General features: G+C 43.5%; 1 protein-coding gene across 3 annotated transcripts in view; it reads left to right on the top strand.

Annotated features, from left to right (window-relative positions):
• The window catches only part of KLHL6 (kelch like family member 6), a gene marked incomplete at its 5' end in the record, with an annotated part of 55,418 nt that overhangs the window by 16,849 nt on the left and 14,115 nt on the right, over positions 1-24,454 (top strand). For 2 of the 3 annotated variants that reach the window (XM_081235390.1, XM_081235392.1), the window contains 2 exons: positions 4,895-5,060; positions 22,666-23,115. In XM_081235390.1, the coding sequence (XP_081091516.1) occupies positions 4,895-5,060; positions 22,666-23,115 (616 nt within the window). The remainder of the gene's footprint in view (positions 1-4,894; positions 5,061-22,665; positions 23,116-24,454) is intronic. The other variant, XM_081235391.1, reaches the window with a different exon arrangement.

Here is a 24,454-nt window from a genome sequence, read left to right as displayed (position 1 = left end):
GCTCCTGGTATGAATGGGGGTGGGATTAGAAGATGAACAGAGCAGGGGTCAGCATGGGTGGAGCTGGTCTAAGAATGAGAGAGTGGGGGTGGTGGAGGTGAATATTTGTTTATAGGACTGTGATTGGGGTTAGAGGTTCAGGAAGCAGGAAGTTCAGTGGCAGGTGTGGAGGCCTGGGGAGAGGGTGGGCCATAGCGAAGCTGGGCTGTTGAAAAATCCTGAGTGGACGACATTTAGGAACTGTCGGAGCATCAAGAACTCATTGAATTTGTGAGTGGAAAGTTCTGGTGTGGGTGTGTCCTCTTTAAGCTCCAGGCCCTAGACTCGGTTCTCTACGGGCAGCCTCTTCAGCCTCATCCTTCAGAGAGTGTTTGATAATTCTTGGAGGAGCAGATTCCTGTCAAAAGCAAACATACGAGGGCTAGAAGCACAAGCTCATTCATTCATTCATTCATTTATTCTCTCTCCAGATATTTACTGAGTCTCTACTAGGTTCCAGGCACTATTCTAGCCTCAGGGATATAGCATTGAAAATGGCACAATCCCTGCCCTCACTCAGCTCACATTCTAGCAGGGAGACAATTATTAAACTTGCTAACAATAGATGTGTGATATAATTTCAGGTTGTAACAGGGTTATGAAGAAAAACAAAAGAGATGATGTTAGGGAGTGACTGTTTTGGACTGAGCGTCAGGGATGGTCACCCTGAGGAGGGGACATCTGAGTAGAGACCTGAATGAAGTCAGGAGTGAGGTTGGCAGAGCTTGGTGGGGAGCGAAGCCCAGGCAGAGTGATGGGGCCATGGCCTGACTTCATTCCAGGAGACTTTTGGGCCCATGGCTGTCTTCACGGCTGTTGTGGGAGATGAGCTCTATTTCGGGATTGGCACTGACTCACTGCTGAAGTATTGGGCAACTGACTCCCTACTCTGAGATTATTTCTAACTGTAAAAAGAGGATCTTCATAGCCACCTCTGTTTTACAAAAATCTCATGAGACTTGGTCAGTGTTTGTCTAGAAAATATTGTTATTACACAAAAATTTTATTTACCTCCTGTAAAAGCTAAGGGGGAAATGGTTAGTAACTAACCCAGCTGTGCTCTTGGGGAGCAAAATGTGGTCTGGTTCACTCAGTGCTGACACTTAGTTTGACCCCCTAAAGATGGCTTTGAATTACTGCTGATTTTCTTGATTTTAGTGCACTGGTGAGCTCCAGATTAAGAGCCCAAAGTCCTAGGTTCTGGTCCCCATTGTATTGCCAACAACCTGTAGGGTCCTAGGCAATTCACTTAACTTTTACCTCAGTCTATCACCTATAAAATGGGTATAATAATCAAAAGAGATGATGGTGTTTGCCCTACAAAGGCTATACACATAAATGTGAGCGATTACTGTTATTAAAGTAGAAACCTAGGGATGGCCCATTTTGCCCAGGAGGTCCCAACTTTGCTAAAGTGTATCCATGGATCTCCTGGAGAGCAGCAGGAGGCCTAGGAGTTTGGTCTATGAGAAATATGTAGTTTTCTCCTTAGTTTCATGTTATCTGTGTTCAGCACGGTGTCTGGGGCCCAGGAGAGTTTATTTAGGTGGCAGAAAATCAGTGAAAAAGTCTCAGAGGAAAGCAGAGAAATGCTGGGAATTTGGGACCCAAACCAGGCCCAAAAAGCCCCAGAGGAAGGACAGTCTTTGGAGCACTTCCTTTCCTCTCTCTCCCATGAACATTTATTGAGCTCCTACTGTGTGCCCACACCATGCTAATGTCTCTAAGGCAGTTTGTGAGCGGCCCTAGCCCTAACTCTATGCTGAATGGGTGGTGCACAGCCGTGCAGGGACCTGACTGGACCAAGCCCAATGCTGGCAGGTCCCGGCTTGGGAGTCAGAGTGCGGTCGGCTGCCTGCTCCGAGTATCTCCCACAGCCTGCCGAGATTCCTCTGACCTGGTCTGAGATGCCTTCCCTTAGTGAGTGCTGGGTATTGTTCCAGCCACGTGGTGAGTGGTAATTATCTTATTCTTCCCAGCAGCTCACTGGGGTCAGGACTATTGTTATATCATTCCACAGAAGAGGAAACTGAGGTTTGCTCCCTTGTACAAAGTCACGTGGTGAGTTAGCGTCAGAGCCTAGATAGCTCAGCCCCTCCACCTTCCAAAAGCCAGCACTGCAGCTCTTCTTCCCACCCTCCCCTAGGCTCCTGGAATCACGCTGCTTGTGCACATGCACACCCACACACATCGAAACCCAGAAGGGCCTGAGAAATTACCTACTCCTGGGGTGGCCTGTAACTAAGACTGTCACAAGGTGCTGGAGTATCACAGCCCAGCTTCTTTGCCTCTTTTGGGGACAATTCTGGAATGTATTCTCCAGAGGTCCCTTTCAGGACTAGGCCAAAGTGACTTTCTGTATGACTTCTGTTTTGCTTGGCCTCCTCCCCCGCCTCATCTTGCTCCCCCATTCCCCTATAACACATCACTAGCTATTGAAGGTTGGCTTCAGGGGATTCCAGACACCCAGTTAAGTATTGGCTGAGCTGGGCCAGGATGTTATTCAGTGACTGATTCCAAGAGAATTCAGAAGCTGTGTCTAGCAGTGACAGCCTGATCAAGAGTCCAAATGATCCCAGAGATCCCAATAATCATGTCACATGGGACCCGCAAAATACATAGGCTTCCGAAGAGCCCCTTGAAGTGCAAGGCATTGAATGAGACAATTTATATACCTATCTCATTTAATATTAAAACATCTCTACAGGAGACTTTTTCAGTTTTCATTAGAATGTTTGAGCTCATGCAGGTTCAACAAAATTCACCTTTTACTAATTTTAAAATCACATTTTAGGTGAAGGGGTACTTTTAAATTTCACTTTGGTAGGATTCCACTGATATATTGCCTCAGTTACATGAAGCTTCATTTGACCCCATCATCAGTGCCCACCCTCTCCTGCTAAATGTCCTGTTACCCATATATTCATGTACACGATGTTCATGTGGGTAACATTCACTTTACCCCCTGAGATGATTGCAGATCTGGGTGACCCAACAGCAGAGTTCAGGACTGATGCTCTGGAGCTGTGCTGCCTACTACAGTGGCCACTAGGCCACATGTGGCTATTGAGTGTATGAATTATGGCTGGTCTGGATCGAGATGTGCTTTAAGTGTAAGGTGTACCTGAGGGATTTTGAAGACTTAGTATGAAAAATAAGATTGTAAATTATCTCATTAATAACTAAAAATATTTACTACCTGTTGACATGGTAATATTTCCGTATGTATTAGGTTAAATAAAAGATTAAAATTAATTTTATCTCTTATTTTTAACGTAAAAATTATGGTTACTAGAAAATCTTAAATTACACATACAGCTTGCATCATATTTCTATTGGGCAGCTCTGCTCTAGAGACTCAAACAAAGGGAGGTTTAGGGAGTGAGGTTGTCCGACTCTTCCCAGGAAGACAGGCTGAGCTGGGAAGAAATTGTGTGGTTGCCATGATGGCAGGGTTCGCTGTGGAATCAGGAGGCAGCCAGGTGAGTGCTTCATGACCTCACTTTACAACATGTGTGGTTCCACAGATGGCTCTGTGCCCCTCTGGCCAAGAGACTTTATGGCTGAAAAAACTGGCTTGTAAACCAGTCGTCTGCCCAAATGACACCACGGCTCCTCTGGTTCCAGGCTGGCATTTGTTAACTTTGCAGAATTCACATTTGCTCTCTGTGTCATGCTGTCATATTCTTGTTGGGGAGGGGGAAGAGCCCAGTTGAGAGAGGAGAGAAGAGGAGGGAGAAGGGTAGGAAGATTATTATTGATTAAAACAAAGACAGGAAGAAGGACAGAGGGAGACCCAGGGGAGAAGATCTCATGGGCTAAAACAACAGGTTCAAACATCAGCTTGTCGGAGCTTCCCTGGTGGCGCAGTGGTTAAGAATCTGCCTGCCAATGCAGGGGACACGGGTTCGAGCACTGGTCCGGGAAGATCTCACATGCCACAGAGCAACGAAGCCTGTGCACCACAACTACTGAGCCTGCACTCTAGAGCCCACGAGCCACAACTACTGAGCCCACGAGCCACAGCTACTGAAGTCCACACGCCTAGAGCCCATGCTCCGCAACAAGAGAAGCCACCGCAACGAGAAGCCTGTGCACTGCAATGAAGAGTAGCCCCAGCTTGCCGCAACTAGAGAATGCCTGCGCACAGCAACAAAGACCCAACACAGCCAAAAATAATAAATTAAACAACAAAAAAAATCAGCTTGTCAAGTGATTTCTTCCTCTCTTTCTCTCTCTCTTTTCTCAATGTCTTTCTTCCTGACTTTCTGATGTTTGTTCCTGAAAAACCACAGCAGTTACCTTTGTTTTGTAGATGAGGAAGTAGGGGAAAGAAACTGAGGAGTGATTTCCAGAGATAAATAGGCGGTGAGGCAAAGGGAGTAGGAACAGGATTTAGGGGTACAATCCCTTCTGTGTTGGGGTGGAAGTTCCAGCTCTAGAAAGTACACTCTGTCACCAGCACTCCACCCTGGTGGATACTGCCTCAGTTAGCACAGTTTCTGGGAAAAGGCTTTGGCATTGTCACAAGCCTTCGGAAGAATTCCACACTTTAGGCCAATATAAAGGAGCTCTAGATCCTACCAGGTGTGCCAGTAGGGCTCCTGGTGTCCCTTCATATCTGGGACTGCCTTGGGGACCACACTTGGGCCCAGCAGAGCAGGACACATTAGTTCAGTAAGCACTCATGGAACGTCTGGTGGGTCCTGGGTGCTGAGGGATGGAGAGCAATCGCCCCAGGTCCCGACCTTGGGAACCTCACTGTCCCATGGGGGCAGACAGGTCTGAAGGGGTTCTGTTTAGATTTGGAACCAAGGGTCACGGTTGGACTCACATTCACATATCTCTCTCCCAGGGCCATGTTCTGCAATGATTTAAAGGAAAAGTATGAGGAGAGGATCATCATCAAAGGGGTCGACGCGGAGACCATGCACACCCTTCTGAACTACACGTACACCAGCAAGGCGCTGATCACCAAGCAGAACGTTCAGCGGGTCCTGGAAGCTGCTAACCTTTTCCAGGTGTGTGAACAAACAAGCCCAGTGCTCTCCTCTGGAGAGAAAAAAGCAGCAATTCTCTGGAGACCTGCCTGGCCTGGCTCCCAGGCCTGTACCTGGGACACACATACACACTTAGCTGGGCTTGTGCTTACTTGAAATTTCCCGGGGAGTGGAGAGCTGAGTCATTGACCCCTTAATGCGATGAAGCCAGGGGAGCTTGGTGCCTAGAACCTACACTTGGTTCCTGACTCCAGGAACAATGACTACAATGTATAGAAGCCTAATTGGAGTAGGGACTGCAGTCACCAATTCATATATGTACCTTCCACTCCTTAGCACAACCCAGGGAGATAGTCACTTTCCCCTACTTTGTGGGTGGGGAAAGCAAGGCACAAAGAGAATAAGACACAAGGCTGTGATGTGAACCCTGGGCTTTCTGAGCCCAGGGGCCACATGTATGCCACTATACCATGCAGCCTCTCAGGGAGCAGTGTCTAGACTCCAGGGGAAGCAGGAACTTCGCTGCTCAGCAATTTGTGGTGGGTGTGAAAGAAGAGCACCTCTCGAGGGGTGTCATGGAAGATGAATAGAGAACCCTCAGAATTAAGTTTTATTGTTTGCATTTAACTGTGTTTGTTTCAGTCTGATTATAATAATTATAGTTAGCTTCATAAAATAATTCGACCCACAGATTATGTCAGTTGCATCCACAATTATCACAGGAGTTCCAGCTTGAGTTACCATCTTTGCCTAGGTCTAAGATTACACCTTGAGCTCGGTTCCATTGGGTTATGACAGAGATTATCCCACTGAGGATGTCGAGATTTCTGATAAACAGAGTCCAGGGACAGGCCAGGTCATTAGGGACTGAAGACAAGCATCAGATCTTGTCCACGGTTTGGGAGTTTGGGAGTTGGCATCTTCTTGGATCATCAGTACGTCAGCAGTTGAAAAGAACAGAAAACAAAGTCTGGGAAGGTGGGGAAAGAGGGGTCTAGGGTCAAGATCATGGGCAATTGGATTATCTTTGTAAGGCTGGTGTCTAGGCAGGATTTAGGAAACCCAGCAAGGAAGGGAAAGTGTAAAGAGGGAGAAAAATCAACCATGGAACAGCACTGATGATTCTGAGTAATGGGTTTCTGCAGGGTTAGCCAATTCTGTCTCAGTTTCCTCAGGGCATTTTAAAGATACAGAACAAGTTACTTCCCAAAGGACTGGTCACGCCTTACCTGCCAAGTCAGTTACCACCTGTTCACCCAGCCCCTTGTCCTTTCTCTCTCCTTATCTGCTTAAACTCTCAGCCTTATTCACTGGCAGGGAAACATCCTTTGTTAGGTAGAGGGAGGGGTTCAGCCACCTCATGCTCCACATCCCCAACTCATTCCCTCTACCCACTATTCCAACAATCTAACTTCAGGGAAATCCTACTTGTGTTATGGAAGGGACTCTAACTAGTTCAACTTTTATGCTTTTTGGGAAATTTCTCTTACAAGGCAAGTATCCCTTCTTCACTGCTTCCCCCCAAAGGACCAATAAGCTTGAGCAGAATCACCCCATTCACCATAATTCAATCAAACCACAGTTGTCATTGTTACCTTCACGCTAATATCCTTTCCTGGGGTCCAGAAAGTGTTGTTGACTTGTCTAAAGATGGACCGGTAACACTGACAATAATAATAGTAATAGTATTTATTGCTTCAAGTATAGTGTCTGACACCAGAGTAGATGCTTAATGAATACAAATTGTATTGAGCACTTACTGTGTGCCTTGAGTGACAGTGTTGGATCTAGTAACTAGGTCTCCTGTTTTTCCCACTAACTGAAAGTAGGTCTTATATGATAGGCTGAGGAGATAATGTTGTTTTTAAAATGCAGTTTTTAATATTTATAAATTGTAATAACATTACAAACTCATTTCAGGAAATTAGAAATCCATACAAGGAAAAAGAACATAAAAATTACCTACAACCTCTTTCTATTCAGAGGCAATATGGCAGCTTCCTTAGTATATACACTTCTGGGTCCTTTTCTGTGCATTGATTATACAGAGGCAGCTAGCAGGGTGGTAATAGCACAGCTTGCAGCCAGACTGCTGGATTTAAATGCCAGCTCCACCACTTATTGGCTGTGTGACTTTGGGTGTATTTCATAATTTTGCTGTGCTCCAGTTTCCTTGTCAGTAAAACAACCAAACCAGGGAATACCAAGGAGAGAGAAGATAGGAGACAGACATGGAAAGGAATCTCCTTCAGAGCCTGCAGAGAGAGCCAACTCTACTGACAACTTGATTTCAGACCTCTGACTACCAAAACTGTGAGAGAATAAATTTCTGGTTTGTTAAATTGCCAAGTTTGTGGTAATTTGTTGTGACGGCTGTACGAAACTAATACAAGCTTAAAAAGTAAACTATAGCTAAAAGTCTTAAAATGAAGAAGTAGTCTCCTATTCCCACCCCCTCCTTCAGCTCACTCTTCTGGAACAATTACTTTCACATGTTTTAAAATGTTTCTTCTTTTATCTACTTCCAGATTTCTAAATGATTTGTGTACACTGTTATCTCTCGATGCATCAATTTTAGATAACTTCTTTTCCCTCTCTCCTCCTGCTCTAATTTTAACTGGTCACTCTCTAGGCCTGTTGCACAGTTGTTATCCTGGGAGTTCCCTTTGCTGTCATCCTGGGAGTTCCTTTTACCTCCTTTCTAAGTTGGATTTTCTCTTCCCGGATCCTGGATCTTCTTTCTTGTATACTCCCACATTTTAATGGATCACAATCTTTAATATCTTACAATGAAAGAGTATTTAAGGGATAAATTTTTTGAGACTTAAATGTCTAAGAATATTTTTGTTTTCCCTTCATATTTGATTAATATTTTGCCTGGTTATAAAATTCAAGGTTGAAAATAATTTTCTTTGACATTTTGAAGGCAGTGCTCTATATTGTTATCTATTATGTACATATTTTGTAAGAATAGGTTACCACTGGACACATGTTTTTTCATCTATTTCATCCATATTGTATTATCATCATTTTTTTTATGTCAATAGATTCATTTCTGCAACAGCACTTACAATTGCTGTGGGTCTTTTTTCATTCATTATATTCATTTCTTCTATTGGGAGATTCATGTCTTTCAATTCTGGGAACTTGTATTTTCTCTTTGATACTTTTCTTCCAACTCTTTTATCTATTCTCTGCTCTGGAGCTATTATTAGTTAAGTGTCACACCTTCTGAATTTAATATAATTTTTTTCTTACCTTTTCTTTCCTAATGACCTTTTTGTTCTACTTTCTAGGAGATTTTCTCAACTGTATATTTCAACTCTTCTGCCACCATATCCTTGCTATTTATTTTAATAGATTCCTATTCTTATTTCTTGGAGACAATTATAGTATGTTTGAAGTTTTCTTCTGCTTTCTCTTTCTTTTGAGTTCCTTTACTCTGTGTGTTTGCTTAGGTCTCCAACTTTCATCTTAGAGGGCGTATCAGTTTCCTAGGACTGCTACCATAACAAATTACCACAAACTGGGTGGCTTAAAGCAATAGAAATTTATTCTGTCACAGTTCTGGAGGGCAGAAGTCCAAAATCAAAGTGTCAGCAGGGCCCTACTCCCTGTGGAGACTCTAACAGAGAATCTGTTCTTTGCCCTCTTCCAGTTTCTTGTGGCTTTTTGGCATCTCTTCACTCCACTCCAATCTCTGCAGTCATGTCACATTGTCTCCTCCTCTTCTGTGTGTCCTTGTGTCTGTGTTTTATAAAGATATATGTAATTGCATGTAGGGCCCACCAGGTAAGCTTCTCCTCTCATGCTACTTAACCTAGTCATGCCTCATGCCATATAAAGTAACATTTACTCTTTTGCCATATAAGGTAACGGTCACAGATTCTTGGGATTAAGACGTTGACATATATTTTGGGGAGCCACCATTCAACTACTACAGAGGGTTTCCTCAAATACCCTTGCTATCCAGTCATATTTTATATTGAGGCCTTAATATACTATGTTCAACTCAGTGCACATGGAGTAGAATGGGAAGCGAGCAGACTAGAGAGTTTTACTAGGGTTATCAGGTGGCTTGCCAGATTTTTATTTGGGCTCCTTAAATGTCAGTAGTTGCTGAACTTTTCCTAGGGCTGTTCAGTTTCTCCAGATAAAGATCATTCAGTCTTTTGCTGGGGGTTATAAGACAACTGCATGTATTCTGGACCGGTTATGTAGGTGTGGGGGTATGGCAAATCTTTGCTTAACCCCTTTATTTTAAGTAAGATGTCCTCATGTGTCTTCTTCAGTTTCTGGTGTCCCTGAGTCCAGAATATTTCTGGTCTGGTTTCTCCACAGGATAAATTGTCTTTTCCAGTGGGAGTGGGAGTTGTTAGACTGCAAGAAGTAAGGAGGAGAACCAGGAGGCTTAACTTCTTAAACCAACTCCCTGTTGTCAGCTCCCACCTACCCTGGTCTTCCTGGTTTGGGGGGACTTTAATATTCCTACTTTTTTGGATTCTGAGGGACAAACTTAGTGTGACCGCTGTCCTCTCAGCAAAGTCACTTACCAGTCTTTATATTGTGTGGTTTGGGGTTACCGATGTCTCTTGGTTTCATTGTGGATGGAGTTTGTGTTTCTGTTTCTTGTTCTCCTTTCAGTTTTGGGTGATTTTTCAAGAGACCTATAAAAACCGTTTAGATAGTAAAGACTCTAATCTTTTGTAATACTGTTGCAAATATTTTCCATTGGTAGTATGCTCATAATTTTTAGTTATAGTTTTTTAATGTCCAAAGCTTAAAACTAGTATTTAGTCAGGTTTATTGATCATTTCCTTGACGGTTTTTGCCTTTGGTGTGCCTTTTTAGAAAGACCTTCCCCATTGCTTGATTATGTACTTACTCACTTATAAGTTCATTTAACCTTTTTGCATATACAGATTTGATACCTAAATCTTTAATATACCTGGAGATTATTTTGGCATAAAGTTTTGTCTTCTCCATCTTCTTCTTTTCATTTTCTCCAAGTGGTGAGCTTCAGTGGAGAGTTTAATGAGCTTTAATAAGAGTGATTGAAGAGGAAGATGGAGACAGGATAGAACTACAACAAGCTTTGTTTATTGTTGATTCTCCTATTCTGGTAATCCCTCACCTCAAAATTTTCCAAATCTTATTTACTTTCTTGGCAAAAAATAGTAAGTTTCTCTCTGAAGCTATTTTATTCATTTTCCTGTGAGTGTTAATTCTTATGAAAATAAGAGAAGAGTACTGTGAGCTTTTGGACATCTGTTTAACTCGCTTTCTGACTGATATTGTTTCTGGACTACTTGCTTTGAAGTCTCAGACATAGAAAACTGGGAATATTTTCATGCCTGAAGGCACCATAAGGGACAAATGTTTATAGGTTGTTGAAATCACTCTGTGGTTTTAAAATATTGTTTACTCTTTTGGATGGATAAGACATATGCCTGTTCTAAATTCAGAAATATAAGGAGATACAGTGAAACATTTGCCATCTTCACTCTTAGCTTCCTTTTTCCTGTCTTGCTGTCCTTCCTGTTCTATGCACGTACAGTGTATATGTGCATCTCACTCACTCATTGCCTCCATTTTTTTTTTTTTTTTTTGTGGTACGCGGGCCTCTCACTGTTGTGGCCTCTCCCGTTGTGGAACACAGGCTCCGGACGCGCAGGCTCAGCGGCCATGGCTCACAGGCCCAGCCACTCCATGGCATGTGGGATCCTCCCGGACCGGGGCATGAACCTGCGTCCCCTGCATTGGAAGGCAGACTCCCAACCACTACACCACCAGGGAAGCCCTGTCTTGTTCTTTGCAATGCTGGATAACATCGTTGGGGTCTCTCTAGATGTCAGACATATACAGTTATCTGTAATGGTCTCTTATAAGGCAGGGTGGTGGAACAGAAGGAACATGGGCTTTGGAGTCAGGCAGAACCTGGGTTTACATCCCAGTTCAGTCACTTATTTGCTGTGTGGCTGTGGACAAGTTACTTAAATTTTCTGAAACTCAGCTTTCTCGTTTGTAAAATTAGGATAACAATAATACCTGCCTTTCAGGGAAAGTATGCCAGAGCTGGCATTTTATTTTGTCATTTTAGAACCTCCACAGAAGCCAGTACCACCTTTGTGGGACTGAAATCAGCGGGAATCAGATTATCTTGGTTTCCCCGCGACATCCAGTAGTAAATGTTTCTTAATTTTCACACCTTTGATGTGACTCAGCTGCTCTCTCATTTTCTGCTTCTCTTCTCAGGCCTCCTCTTAATCTCTTCCTGTTAAACACTGATTGCTTCTCTCTCAGGATTTCCCAGTCCAGAAAGGCAGAAGGGAGAATTCAACTGACCAAGCCAATCTCCACTATGGCTCTTTGAAAAGAATTATCACGTGAGGCCACTTCACGAGTGGCTAGCCTGTTGACACTGATTGCCCTTGGGTCAAGGGCCCATTGGTCCAGTGAGGTATGGCATAGGGCCAGACAATTTCTTTGGAGGAAACTTTGGGTGTGTCAGGTACTGCATGATCTGCCCACTTGAGGAGATTTGCAGTAACCTGGCTACAATTTAGTAGCCAATTTTGGTGAGGAACATATTTTCTCTAAGTAGTTTTTGGGAAGGTAAAAGTAAGAGAAGCACCTAAGAGAAAAGGTCCAAGTAACCTGTTCACATGTGAGGCAGGGATTTTAAGATGATTGTCATCCAGTGGAGGCTCCAGAGAAGCAAAGTTTCCTCCCTTGCCTTAACCGGACTTTTAGGCTTCTGAGTTCTAGATAAGCCAGGTAGTCAGAAACTACAGATCAGGGACAATGACTATAAAAACTTGGGCAATTTTTTAATCTTGGAGGACTTTGCCATGTTTGTTTGGGGAAGTTTGCCTTATCTGTTAGTTTCATTTTTATTATTAAAACCTCATGAAAGAATAAGGGCTTGTGAGCTTATCTTCAGGGCAGCAAGAAGATGTGAGGTCAGGGAGACCATACTCATCCTGCATTTAGTCTTAGATGGAAGGATCCCCGAGATACAGAGCAGCTGGTTAGAAGGGGCTTGGATGAAAAAGGAGGTCAGGCTGAGTCCCTACGGCTGAAGTGAGGGAAGAAAGAGGGATGTCGGAGTGGCAGCCTGATCACCTGGGCCGAGCCTGAGAAGACCCATGTGGTGTCTTCACAGCACCCCATGGGGAGGTGATGTAACTTTCATCAACTGGTGGCAGTCTGAGGGGACTTTGGTGAAAGTCCTGGCATTGCTTATTTTCCTATTATATCTTTTGCTAATGACAGGATGGATGCTGGTGAGACCTATATGATGAGGTAGCCATGTGGTCAGTGGCTGACTTGTTAGCCTGGGTTGGCATCTTGGCTTCCCAGTACTTGGAACATCGTACATAAATGTACCATGTTGAGCCAGTGAATATGTGGTGCTCTTGTTCATCACTAGCTGAATTTGAGGACCTGCTCAAGATGCCATCAAAATTTGCCTGACATCCTATAACAGGACACAAAGAAGCCCAATTCTGGCTCTTGGAAATGCCATGAGCTAGGAGAGGAGGAAGTATTCCACAGGCTAATACTGATACTTGTTCATTTTTAAGCACCTACTAAGAACCAGGCACCTAGGTAAAAGTAGGTCCCATTACTGTAAGGTACAGATGAATTTCTGTTCTTATTGACAGGGACCCACAGATTATGTCTACTCAACATCAGAATAGCCAGTTGATCTAGGCAAGAAAACCAACCCAACGCTTTCTTTACCACCATCCAGATAAAATCAACCTGTTGACTGTCTGATGCACCCTCTCCCACACATTCCCCTTGTCAATCAGTGATACTCTGTGGCTACTGTGAGTGTTAAGAAATCAGGGTTAATTTCCTGGGTCTACAGGACAGTAACGGTTGTCGTTTTCAGAGTATTTCAGAACAAGTATTTTGCCTGTATTATCTCATTTAAAATGAGGTAGGTATCTTTACCCCCAATTTATAGATGAGGGAAATAAGATTCAACAATGCTAAGGAAATGCTCAGGGTTTCACGGCTAATGAAAAGGAGGAGCCTGAGTTAACTCCTGTGCATAGCCTGTGTGTTCTTCACCACACACAGTGTATCCACCCCTCAGAGCGAGGCCTGAAACAAGCCATGATCCTGAAGGCAGCTGGTGCCTTTAGTATGGTGCTCTGTGACCAGCACAGCTGCAAACTCTTTTACCCAACTCCCTCTGGGGAACCTTGGACACTTGGGGTTACCAGGTGTCTCCCCAGTGAGCCTGCCGCTGCCCACAGAGCATGTCTCTTAACTTTGCATTTCTGTGTTTGATCTCAATGTTTGCTCATTTAAATTTTTAGGCATAACTTATGTTCAGTAAAATGTGCATATCTTAAGTGTACAGCTTGATGATTTTTCTTATATAGGTATAGAACCTTGTAACTACCACCCAGATCAAGCTCTAGAGCATTCCTGGCATCTCAAAATGCTCCCTCATGCCCTCCTCGGGAAGTACCTCCCAGGGGTAACTACTACTCTAGCCATGCCACCATGGATTAGTTTTGCCTGTTTTTAAATTTTGTATTGTTCTTGAATTCCAATTAGTATAGGGGTCTAAATCTTAGGCTACAAACTCAGGTGTGCAAAAAAAAAGTGTGATTTAACCTATTATTTTTATTTTTATTTTTTTGTGTTTTTTTATTTATTATTGAAATACAGTTAATTTATAGTGTGTTAGTTTCAACTGTACAGCAAAGTGATTCAGTTATACATATATATGTGTATATATATGTATACTCTTTTTCAGATTCTTTTCCATTATAGGTTATTACAAGATATTGAGTATAGTTCCCTGTGCTATACAGTAGGTCCTTGTTGTTTACCTATTTTATATATAAAAGTGTGTATATGTTAATCCCAAACTCCTAATTTATCTCTCCCCACACCCCCCATCCCCTTTGATAACCATAAGTTTGTTTTCTATGTCTATGAGTCTATTTCTGTTTTGTAAATAAGGTCATTTGTATCATTTTTTTAGATTCCACATATAAGTGATATCATATGATATTTGTCTTTCTAAACCTATCATTTTTCTAACATCGAACTTAATCTCTATTCTGAGCTTCCCATTCTACCAGTGGCAGAAGCTGTAGTCAACTTAATGACAACCCACTTCAGGAAAGCCTTATTAATTCAGGATTTGGGTTGCTTATATAGTTGCAGCGTGCATTTACACAGTGCCAGAACATTGTAGAAAGGGGCATCTGACTCAGGCTTACCGTGGTCATTTGCATCATTGGTCCATGCTGGCACCTCCTGGAGTGTCTACATTCCCATTGGTCTCTCTCTTGATCATCAACCCCTTCCCCACTGGCATCAACTGAAAGTCCCCAGTCCCACCTGGTTCTGGCCATCAGTCCTTGCTGGTCATTTTGCATTTTCTTTGTCCTGTTTTCAAGGCCTCTTCAGGTCTGCCAATCCTCTCAGTATTTCCATGTCCCTCTCAGGGGCAACACAAGAAGCATCCATGTCCTCTCCTGTGCCAATCTGGAACGGTAGAGAACTCAGAGCAACTGCCCTAGGCCCGCTTTGTCTAGAAACAACACACTCCAGTTTCTCTTCTGCTGCTGCTCTACTAGCCTGCTGCTTTTCTGATTTCATCTCGGCAGTCAGGGTACATGTTCTTTTGTTCTCATATCCACAGCCTCTAAGGGCTTCCAGCATCCCCCTTACTCTGGAGTTCTGGCCTGCACTGAGACAGAGGGACCATCCCAGGGAGCCACACCTGCTTCTCACTCCATTACTAGACTCCCCCTTTCTCCTCTCTCTTTCAGGCCTGAGAATTGTTATTTCCTCCAGTGTGGGAAAAGCTGACTCTTACATTATCATCCATTCTCCTATTTCTACTGTTTTGGCATAAACTTTTGCACGCACTCTTTAGGATTCTGGATTTTGAAGGTCAAAGGGCCCAGTTATCACCACTAATTGGTGTTTCAAAACTATTTTTCTAGTGTAAGTTCTAAAAGTGTATTTAGAAACATAAAAGCCAAAATTTTCTTCTTTCATCCACCCTTTCACCCTTCACTGAGTAAGTAAGCCTGGAATGCCCTAGTTACTGTTTATAGATTGTGGAATAAGGAAGTGGGATGTGGGGTTTTAGCTGTAATACAATCCACATTGCTACCAGATTCTGACTTTTTCTGTTACCTAACTACCACAAATTACTGAGTATCTGCTATGTTCAAGGCACTTTGTGAGACGCTATCAGGGGGAAATAAAGATAAAAATTGTAAATATAGATCACATTTAAGTAGCAATTTATCATGTTCTTTCCCCTACATGATCCCGTTTGATATTGACAGTATTTCTGAGAGTGAGCAAGCCAGGTAATACCCTCCTAATGAGCCTGTAAGCTGGGTTTATTATTCCCAGCACTTTCCAGATGAGGAGACTGTGGCTCAGATAGAGTCCAGCTCATCAAATGGTGGAACTTTGATCTGGGGTCTAAACCCAGAACTTCTGGCTCCTGTACCTGACTCCATTTACTACCCTTGAAGCCTCAAAAACGAGGATTCCCAATGAGCTTCCAGACCCCAAGGCAGAATGTAGAAATTGAGAAATTTCTGGCTCTGAAAGAGGTGGACTTCATAGAATGGGTAGGATTTCAACAAGTGGCAATTGGGTTTGGGGAAACGTATTCCAGGCAGAAGGAACTTGTAAGCAAAGACTTAAGGTTTCACCTTCTCTACCTGCTACCCCACCTATTGCAGCTGTCTGCATTCATAGACCTGCTTCTCAGGACTTGGCTCCTGCTTAGGTACATTCTTCTGTGCCCTACACACGTGTCCACACACACACACACACACACATGCACACATACTCAACTCCCCAACATCCTGAGCCTCAAGCACGTCCCAGACACAATCATTCTATTTAATCCTTACAATGATGTTCCTCCCTGGCCTTCACCCTCTCCCTGGGCTGAGTCACTAAGCCGCAGCTGTGACTTGCCCCTGGAATCTTAGTGTGACCCACATGTATCCCCTTGAATCTTAGTGTAGCCCACATATATCCCCTGTTGCACCCTGCTAGCCTGCTGGGACCCCCACTATGTCCTCTGGGAACTCAGGGGCTGTCTGTTGCCTGAGTCTCTACCAAACTTGCCACACCCTTGGACACTGCCCCTCCCCTTTCCCTCTGATTCCACTTCTGAGGTAGGTGCACCTCTAAGTGCCCCAGTCCCCCTGCACCTGCCCCCCTTAGTGAGTGGGCCTTTCGCAGGTCTTAACTCCTTCCTTTCCTGCCCACCCTGTGTAGCTTCCAGGAACTAGCAGACCTTTCAGTCAAGTCTAGAGGAAGGACTGAAAGTCTAGAGGGAGCAGAGGCCATCTGAGGGGTGGGAGAGTGTATTTCCAGAGTCAGAGGCGGGTGTCTGGCTTAAGAGGGAGGGAGAGGCAAAGGTGGAAGATTAGGATCAGTGGTAATTTACAATTTGTATGAAGACCTGTCTTTAATACCAATACAGACCTCACAAGAGAATGGCTTTACGTTTAGTATCTATTGTCTGGGAAGACAAAAATAGTGACAAAAGTTCACAGTGGATTCAGAAACACTCTCAAATAAATTTGAATTTTATTCATCTCATCAACAGCTAACACACTCTTCACATATATTGATTTGTTGGGACTTGAAGGTAAGAATATCAATGTCTTTATAGACCCTTTGCAAGAACTCCAAGGCCACATAGGGACTATGGTCAATGGAATTCCTGATTTGGACCAAAATAGTACTTCAGTTATTCTGGAGTGGAAGGAACCTCTAGTGAGATGTGGAATTACAGTGGTGAAGTTCTTTAGGACGCCTGGTTTTGGAGAGAGCATAAAGGGAAGCAGAAGAGGGGCAGTAGAGATGGGGAGGGAGGGGTGCACTCTCTTTGAGGCAGACATTTCTCATGGGAACTGCAGCCATGTTTCAAGTGGTTTCTTTGATTGTATTTTTAGCCTCCCTGTTAGAGTCAGGTGCCTGGGTGTAAATTTTTACTCACATGTCCTCCCAAATAGGAAGCTGACTATCTGTTGCCATTATCTATCATCACTCAGCTTTAATAAACAAGTTCATGTGTCATTGGAACAGGCTGAGACAGAAAAATTACCCTAAAGTCCTAAATAATCTTAAATATGAAGAAGCAAAACCAGATTTTTTTTTTTTTTTTTTTTTTTTTGCGGTACGTGGGCCTCTCACTGCTGTGGCCTCTCCCGTTGCGGAGCACAGGCTCCGCACGCGCAGGCTCAGCGGCCATGGCTCACGGGCCCAGCTGCTCCGCGGCACGTGGGATCTTCCCAGACCGGGGCACGAACCCGTGTCCCTTGCATCGGCAGGCGGACTCTCAACCGCTGCGCCACCAGGGAAACCCAAAACCAGATACTTTTAAAGAGAACAAGTTCTTGTCCCCATGACTGCCCTGCACATCAGCAGTTTCCCAGCCATTGGTTGGGATCCCATGATGCTGCCCTACACAACCCTCACACTCAAAAGTGTTTATTGAAGTATATTTTGGAGGGAATGTAGGCAACTTGGAGAACCCCCACTCACCCTTCTCCTCATAAGGCCTCTTCAGACTCTCCTGGAATTTTGTTAGCTCAACAATGCAACAGTCACAAAGGCAAGGTGATGCTCAGTGAGAAAAATTAGCCAGGTGATCTCCAGTATCACTTCTACCACTTACCAGCTGTGTGACCTTGGGCAACACGCTCAACTCTTTGAATTCTCTATTTCCTCCTCTGTACAAATGGCAATATTAATACCTACTTAAAATACATTCATTAAAAAATAAAATTTGGGCTTCCCTGGTGGCGCAGTGGTTGAGAGTCCGCCTGCCGATGCAGGGGACACGGGTTTGTGCCCCGGTCCGGGAAGATCCCACATACCGCGGAGCGGCTGGGCCCATGAGCCATGGCCGCTGAGCCTGCGTGTCCGGAGCCTGTGCTTCGCAACGGGAGAGGCCACAACAGTGAGAGGCCCGCGTACCACAAAAACAAAAAACAAAACAAAACAAAAAAATTTATTCATTATACAAAATAATGGATGGGAAATTGTCTAGTACAGATCTTGGTACCTACTAGGTACCTGAAAAATATTTTCTTTCTCTCTCTCTCCTTCCCTTCTTTCTCTCCTTTTGCCAGAGTTTGTGCTAGGTGCTGCTGGAAATAAAAACACATGGATGACCTAGAACCTGCCCTTGAGATGCTTGACCATAGTACAAGGCAGTACAGTGTTCTGCTAGAGGGGCAAGTGAGTTGCCTAGTAGAGCCCAGAGGAGGGAGGAATTGATTCCATGTTGGGCAGTTGAAGAAACCATGAAGGAGGAAGTGGCTTTTCAGAAAGAACTTCATGAGTAGGTAGGATTTCTCTACTTCTTTTCCCTTCCCTTCTCTTCCATTCCCCTTCTTCCTTCTTAACCAAGTATCGACCCAGAATTTTAAATGTCCAGAGGCAGGGAAGGCTCAAAGCACAGTCTGATTAAGACTCTGGCTCTGTGTCTTTCTGGTCCTTCAGGTTGGCTCTCCCTCTTGTATTGGCTTTTTCCTCTGGTGGATGGATACCAGAGAGCCACCCAGTGTCTCCTGCAAACACAATTCCCAGAAAAATGTCACATGTGCAAACAAATGTTTGCATACAATGTAGGGGTTCATAAACTCTTTGGAGCATCCGTTGGTCCCAGATCTAACAACTCTGAATGAAGGAAACAGCCCTGTATAGATAAAGTGATGGCCATGGTACTCATTCTTCCTTCCTTTTGAGGTAAACTTCAAAGGGGAGTTCTCAGTTGCAATTAGGATAAGCTATCCTGAGTCCTTTCTTTAAAAGTGGGGCCCCAAAGTCAGACTTGCTTGGGTGAGGGAAGCAGGATCTTAGCAGGTAGTGATGAGGGACAAAGGTAGTCCTGGCTGAGGAAATGGTGTGAGCATAGAAAGGCACTGTGACAGGTGAGCTTAGGGCTATTTGGAGAAGGTGAGTAGACAGGTGTGACTCCATCAGGGAGAGTCCCAGTGCTGACTTAGAGCCACACTGGGCACAGCTTGAGGGGTAGGAGTGGACTTTCTCAGTCCAGGCAGTGGAATCACTGAGCTGTTACATAGTGTTTGTTCTAGCTGTAACTCTACACATTCCATGTGATTATTTGATTCCTGCTTGCCTCCCGCACTGGTCTACCTTCTCCTATGAGCACAGGCACTGTGTCTCTTTCTGCTCCCCTCTGTACCCCCAGCCCTGGTTGAGGGCCTATGATCTAATAATGTTCAATACATATTAGGGAAAAGAACAGGTGAATGAATGGTTTCTGAGTGGGGAGAGACATGTCTGGGTCACTGTTGTTCACACGTGTGAGCTTTGGTACTTGATTTTATTCTCCTTCCTTGTTCCCTTCTTTGCTCATTGGTGTTCATCACACAGGGGTAGCAACTGGCATCTTATCAGCCAGGCCTTCCTCAGTCTGGACAGATCAGACCATCTGAGTTTTCCAGTGAAGTGTGCAAATGACCCTCATCATCTGCCAAGCCCTTGTCCCGTGCACACACTATTTGACCGGAGGCAACTTGAAATAATGTAAAAACATGCATTTTTGGACTGAGAAAGACTATTTCAAATTTTAACTCTACCTCTCATTGTAAGTCTCTGAGGAAATTACCTCACTTCTCTGAATCTGTTCCTCATCTGTAAAACAACAATGATAATAAATATCTACTTTATAGTATTGTTGTATTAAATGAGCTGGTTAGGCTGGCACATAGTATGTGCTCTTTTTTTTTTACATTTTATTTTATTTTCTCATTGTGTACTTGAAAATCACAAGAAAGTATTTATTTTATTTTTTCCTGATTTTAAAAGCAACTTCATGCTCAGTGTAGAAAACTTGGTCTGTACAACAAGGTCTAAAAAACAAATTACTGTAATAAGTTTATCTACAAAACTCTATTGAGATAACCACTATTAGCATTTTGACGTATTCCCTTCTAGTGTTTTCTCTACTTGTGAGAAATGTCATTTATTTTAAATAGATAATTCCTCCACATGGCACCCAATTGGAGGGGGTACAAAAAGGTAAACAGTGAAAAGTAATTCTCCCTCTCTACCCTCACTCCACCTACCAGTTCCACTTCCCAGAGGCAACCCTGTTACCAGGTTCTTAGGTGGCCTCCCAGGGACAGTCTACATATTTAGAAAATCTCTTTGATTTTCATATCATCTTTCTCTCAGGCAAATGCTGGCAAGGCGTACCTGCCGTTTTGTTCTGGAGGCTGCCATCTAAGTGAGTTCCCTTTCAGCCCTCATGATGTCTCTGTGGGCAGAGCCGCAGAGGGCTCTGGTTACAGCTTCTGAGGGCTCAGCGAGCTTTGGTCTCGGTTTTATATTTTTACTCTTTGAACTGAAAATCTGAAAACAACAAAACAGGTGTTAGATTTCTCAGTCTCAACTGTTTCCTCAGTTGCTCATGCGAGGAGCAGATCTGCAGGCCGTTGGGGCCAGCTCACAGGGTGGTCGGCAGCAGAATTTAGGCTTTCTCCAACATTGACCATCAGGTCAGCGTTTTCTGAATTGACAATTAAAAAGTGTGGTCTGACAGGGTAAGATAATATTTTGCAATTGGGATTGATCCCCCCATATGAGGGACGTGTGCCCTCTAGAATGCTCTGGAGTGAAGAACAAAGCCTAAGTCAATATGGTCCACCCTAAGACCAGTCCTCTCCCCTCCCTTCAGGCCCCATAACCCTACCAGCCTCAGCTTCTGTCATTAGGGTTTCTCCTCTGCAGGCTGCACCCTCCCACTTGGTCAGGTCTGCCCGTCTGTACTCTCAATAGGCCCCGTCTTCAGACCAGCCCTCCCCAACAGGCCCTGTCCCCTCAGTCTCCCTCTTTCCATCCTTCTTCTAACTGATCAAACCAAGAACATTGAGAACTTGACACTCTAAAGGGCTCAGTGGACAAGGAGGGAAGGTAGGAAGTTAAACTCTTTCAAAGCTAAGCTCCAGAGAGCAGCAAATAGAATGGACAGGTGCACTTGAGACATCTCATCTGTAAAATGAGTATTAAATAATATGATGAATACAAAAGGGCTTTGTAAGCTATAAAGTGCTATATATGCATATGGGACTCATATTCTTATGAAGATGATGATAATTTAAAAATAAGTCATGGAAGCCAATCAATTTTACAAATTAATTTTTTATTACAAAAACATTACTTATTCATTTTAGAAGTATTAAAAAGTATATAAATAAACAAAATAAGAAAAAAAAAATCTTGGAACTTCCCTGGCAGTCCAGTGGTTAAGACTCCATGCTTCCAATGAAGGGGGCACAGGTTCGATCCCTGGTCGGGGAACTGAGATGCCACATGCTGCACTGCTCGGCCAAATAAATAAATAAATAAATACAAGAAAAAAGGGAAAAAAAGAAAAAAAATCTCATAGTGTTATTACAGAGTGTGGTGCCTTGTATTATTTATACAGTATATTCCATCTATTCCTATGGGACCTGTTTCTGTGGGAGGATTATTGTTGCCTTGACAACAAATTTTGCCCGTGACTTACTCTGGCCAGTTAAGTGTGAGTGGAAATAGCATATGCCACCTCTGAGCAAAAGTTTTAAGAGCCTTTGTGTGGTTTGCCATCTTTTTTCTCCTTCTGTCACAAAACTGGCAAGTCAAGAGCTTTTCCATCATCCTTGGTCTTGGACTGAAGAGCCCTGTGAGCCCTGTAACGTGAGTGAGAAATAACATTTATTGTTGTGAGCCCGTGAGATTTGAGGGTTGTTTGTTACTGCAGTATAATTTGTCCCAAGACACCTGATACACAGAGATAACAACTGTTAATATTTTGGTTTATATCCTTCAGTCTTTTTTATGCCTATATTCAATATATATTTTTCTTTATAAAAAGAGGATCATAATGTATGTATGATTTTGTGAAGTGCCTTCTCATTTCACTTGAAAATATTTCAGTATATAGCTCCAAAAGATGAGTTTTCTTTAAGCATAACCACAACATGATTACCACACTTAAAATTAATAATAATTGCTTCATATCACCAAATGTTGGTCACTGTAAACATATTTCTTCTAAAATTTTGTTTAAATCAGGGCTCCAAATAAGCTGCATTCTTTGTTAGTAGATTGATATATCTTTTAAATCTCTTTTCGTGCTTTGGCTCTCCCTCCCTGCCCCACCCCCCTTTTTCTCTTTCCCCTTTTGACGTATTTGTTGAAGAAACTGAACTGGTTGCTCTGTAGAGTTTCCCACAGTCTGGGTTTTGCTGACTGTATTTGCATGGTGTCATTTAACATGTTCCTTTTTCCCCTATGTTTCCTGTAAATTGCTGATTAAATCTAGACACTTGATCAAGATTCAGTGAATGGATTTTTCAACTCAGTACATTATGAACATTTTCCGTGTCATTTAATATTCTTCTACAACATGCTTTCTTAATGACCATACAGCTGTCAAAAATATGAATGTATTTTCATTTATTTAGCTAGTCCTCTATTGTGGGTCATTTAGGTTGTTTCTAAATTTTTGCTACTACACACAACTCACTGATAAACCTCCCTGTGGACGAGTCATTTTCTGGCCTGATTTGCTGCCCTTCTGTTCTCTTAGTTCCTGCGGATGGTGGATGCCTGTGCGAGCTTCCTCACAGAAGCCTTGAATCCAGAAAACTGTGTTGGAATACTGAGGCTGGCAGACACACATTCCTTGGACAGTCTAAAGAAGCAGGTTCAAAGTTACATCATCCAGAACTTTGTGCAGATTCTGAACTCCGAAGAGTTCCTTGAACTTCCTGTGGATACTCTGTACCACATCTTGAAGAGCGATGACCTTTATGTGACAGAAGAGTCTCAGGTGTTTGAGACCGTGATGAGCTGGGTCAGGCACAAGCAGTCAGAACGACTCTGCTTGCTCCCCTATGTCCTGGAGAACGTGCGCTTGCCACTTCTGGACCCATGGTACTTTGTGGAGATGGTGGAAGCGGATCCTCTCATCAGGCAATGCCCAGAGGTCTTCCCGCTGCTACAGGAAGCCAGGATGTACCACCTTTCTGGCAATGAGGTGAGTTGATGATGAGAGATGCCGTATATAACCAGCGAAGTGAAGGAATTAGCAGACCTCCCAGAGATACAGGTGAGACGGGCTCACAAATCATTAGGGCATCAAGAAGTAGATGCTGTAGATGTTTATAGTTTGAGTCAGGCAGTTCCAGAAGCCCTGGATTTCTGATCTGTAAAATGCCGATAATACTACATGGTAGACTCCTACTGAGAGAATTAGGTGAGATCTGGAAATCACCCAGCACCATGCCTGGCACATCCTTCCTCTTTCCGGTCGTGTAAGGGCAGGAGTTTGGTGGGGGAGACACACACATGAAGGGAGTGTGCCCTGTCCAGTCGCCATTCCACAGGGCTGCTGCTTTCGCAGTTTGTCCACTCTGGGGAAACCTTGAGACTCTAATATCTCCCCTGACATTACCTAGGTTCAGACTCTCACTATTTCCTTCCTGAACCTCTGAGAATTCCTCAAAACTCAGCTTTCTGCCCCCAATCTGGCTGCCCTGCAATTCATTCATCAGCTGGATGATCTAACAGTCAAGCCTAATCATTTCACTCCTGGGCTTAGCCTCTTCACTGGCTCCCCACCACTTTCAGGATAAAGCCCACACTTCTGCCTAAACTCTCTGAGCCTGGCCTCCAGCTCGCTGCTCTAGTGTCATCTGCAACCTCTCTCTCCTGCTACAGTCTGAGTGCACTGCTTGTAATTCCCCAAAGTGGACGTGCTTTTTCAGCCTTCAGGCTAATGCAGGTGCTGCTCAAATGACTTTTTCCTCTTCTTCATCTAGTTAACTTCTGCTCCAGCTTCAAAACTCAGTTTAAGCATCACCTTCTCCAGAGGCCTCTGTCAGTCTCATAGCACTGGAGCATTGCTCTATCATAGCGCCAACCACTGCATGTTAACCATTGAATTCCTCATCTGTAAATATCTCTAGACAGGGAGGTTGTTATGGTGGGAAATATGTCTTATTGGACTTTTCATCCAGACCTTAGGAGAGTCCTTGGTATATAGCAAGGGATTGGTTAATGTTTGTTGAATGAATAAATGGGTACCAAGATGGTGAATAAACATATCATTTGTATCTACCTGGTTCTCCTTAACAATTCCTGAAGAAATGTTATATTCAGAACTTTATAAAGACAAGAATAGGCTTAGTGGAGAGGACCAAAATAATCATTAAGTAATGATAGAGGGGCAGTTTGTTACGTTTGTACACATGAACAGCCACACGTGTATACCACTATACAATGGTTCTGAGGTTGGCTACCAAGCCTTCTTCATTAGGCCATTGGTAGAAATATTAGCCAAAATAGTTTAGGAATTGTCTTTCAGAGGCCCCTTG

Source organism: Mesoplodon bidens (assembly GCF_964165515.1).
Source record: "Mesoplodon bidens genome assembly, chromosome: 5".
In the NCBI taxonomy this organism is placed as follows: Eukaryota; Metazoa; Chordata; class Mammalia; order Artiodactyla; family Ziphiidae; genus Mesoplodon; species Mesoplodon bidens.
This window is presented reverse-complemented; position numbering and strand designations above follow the sequence as displayed.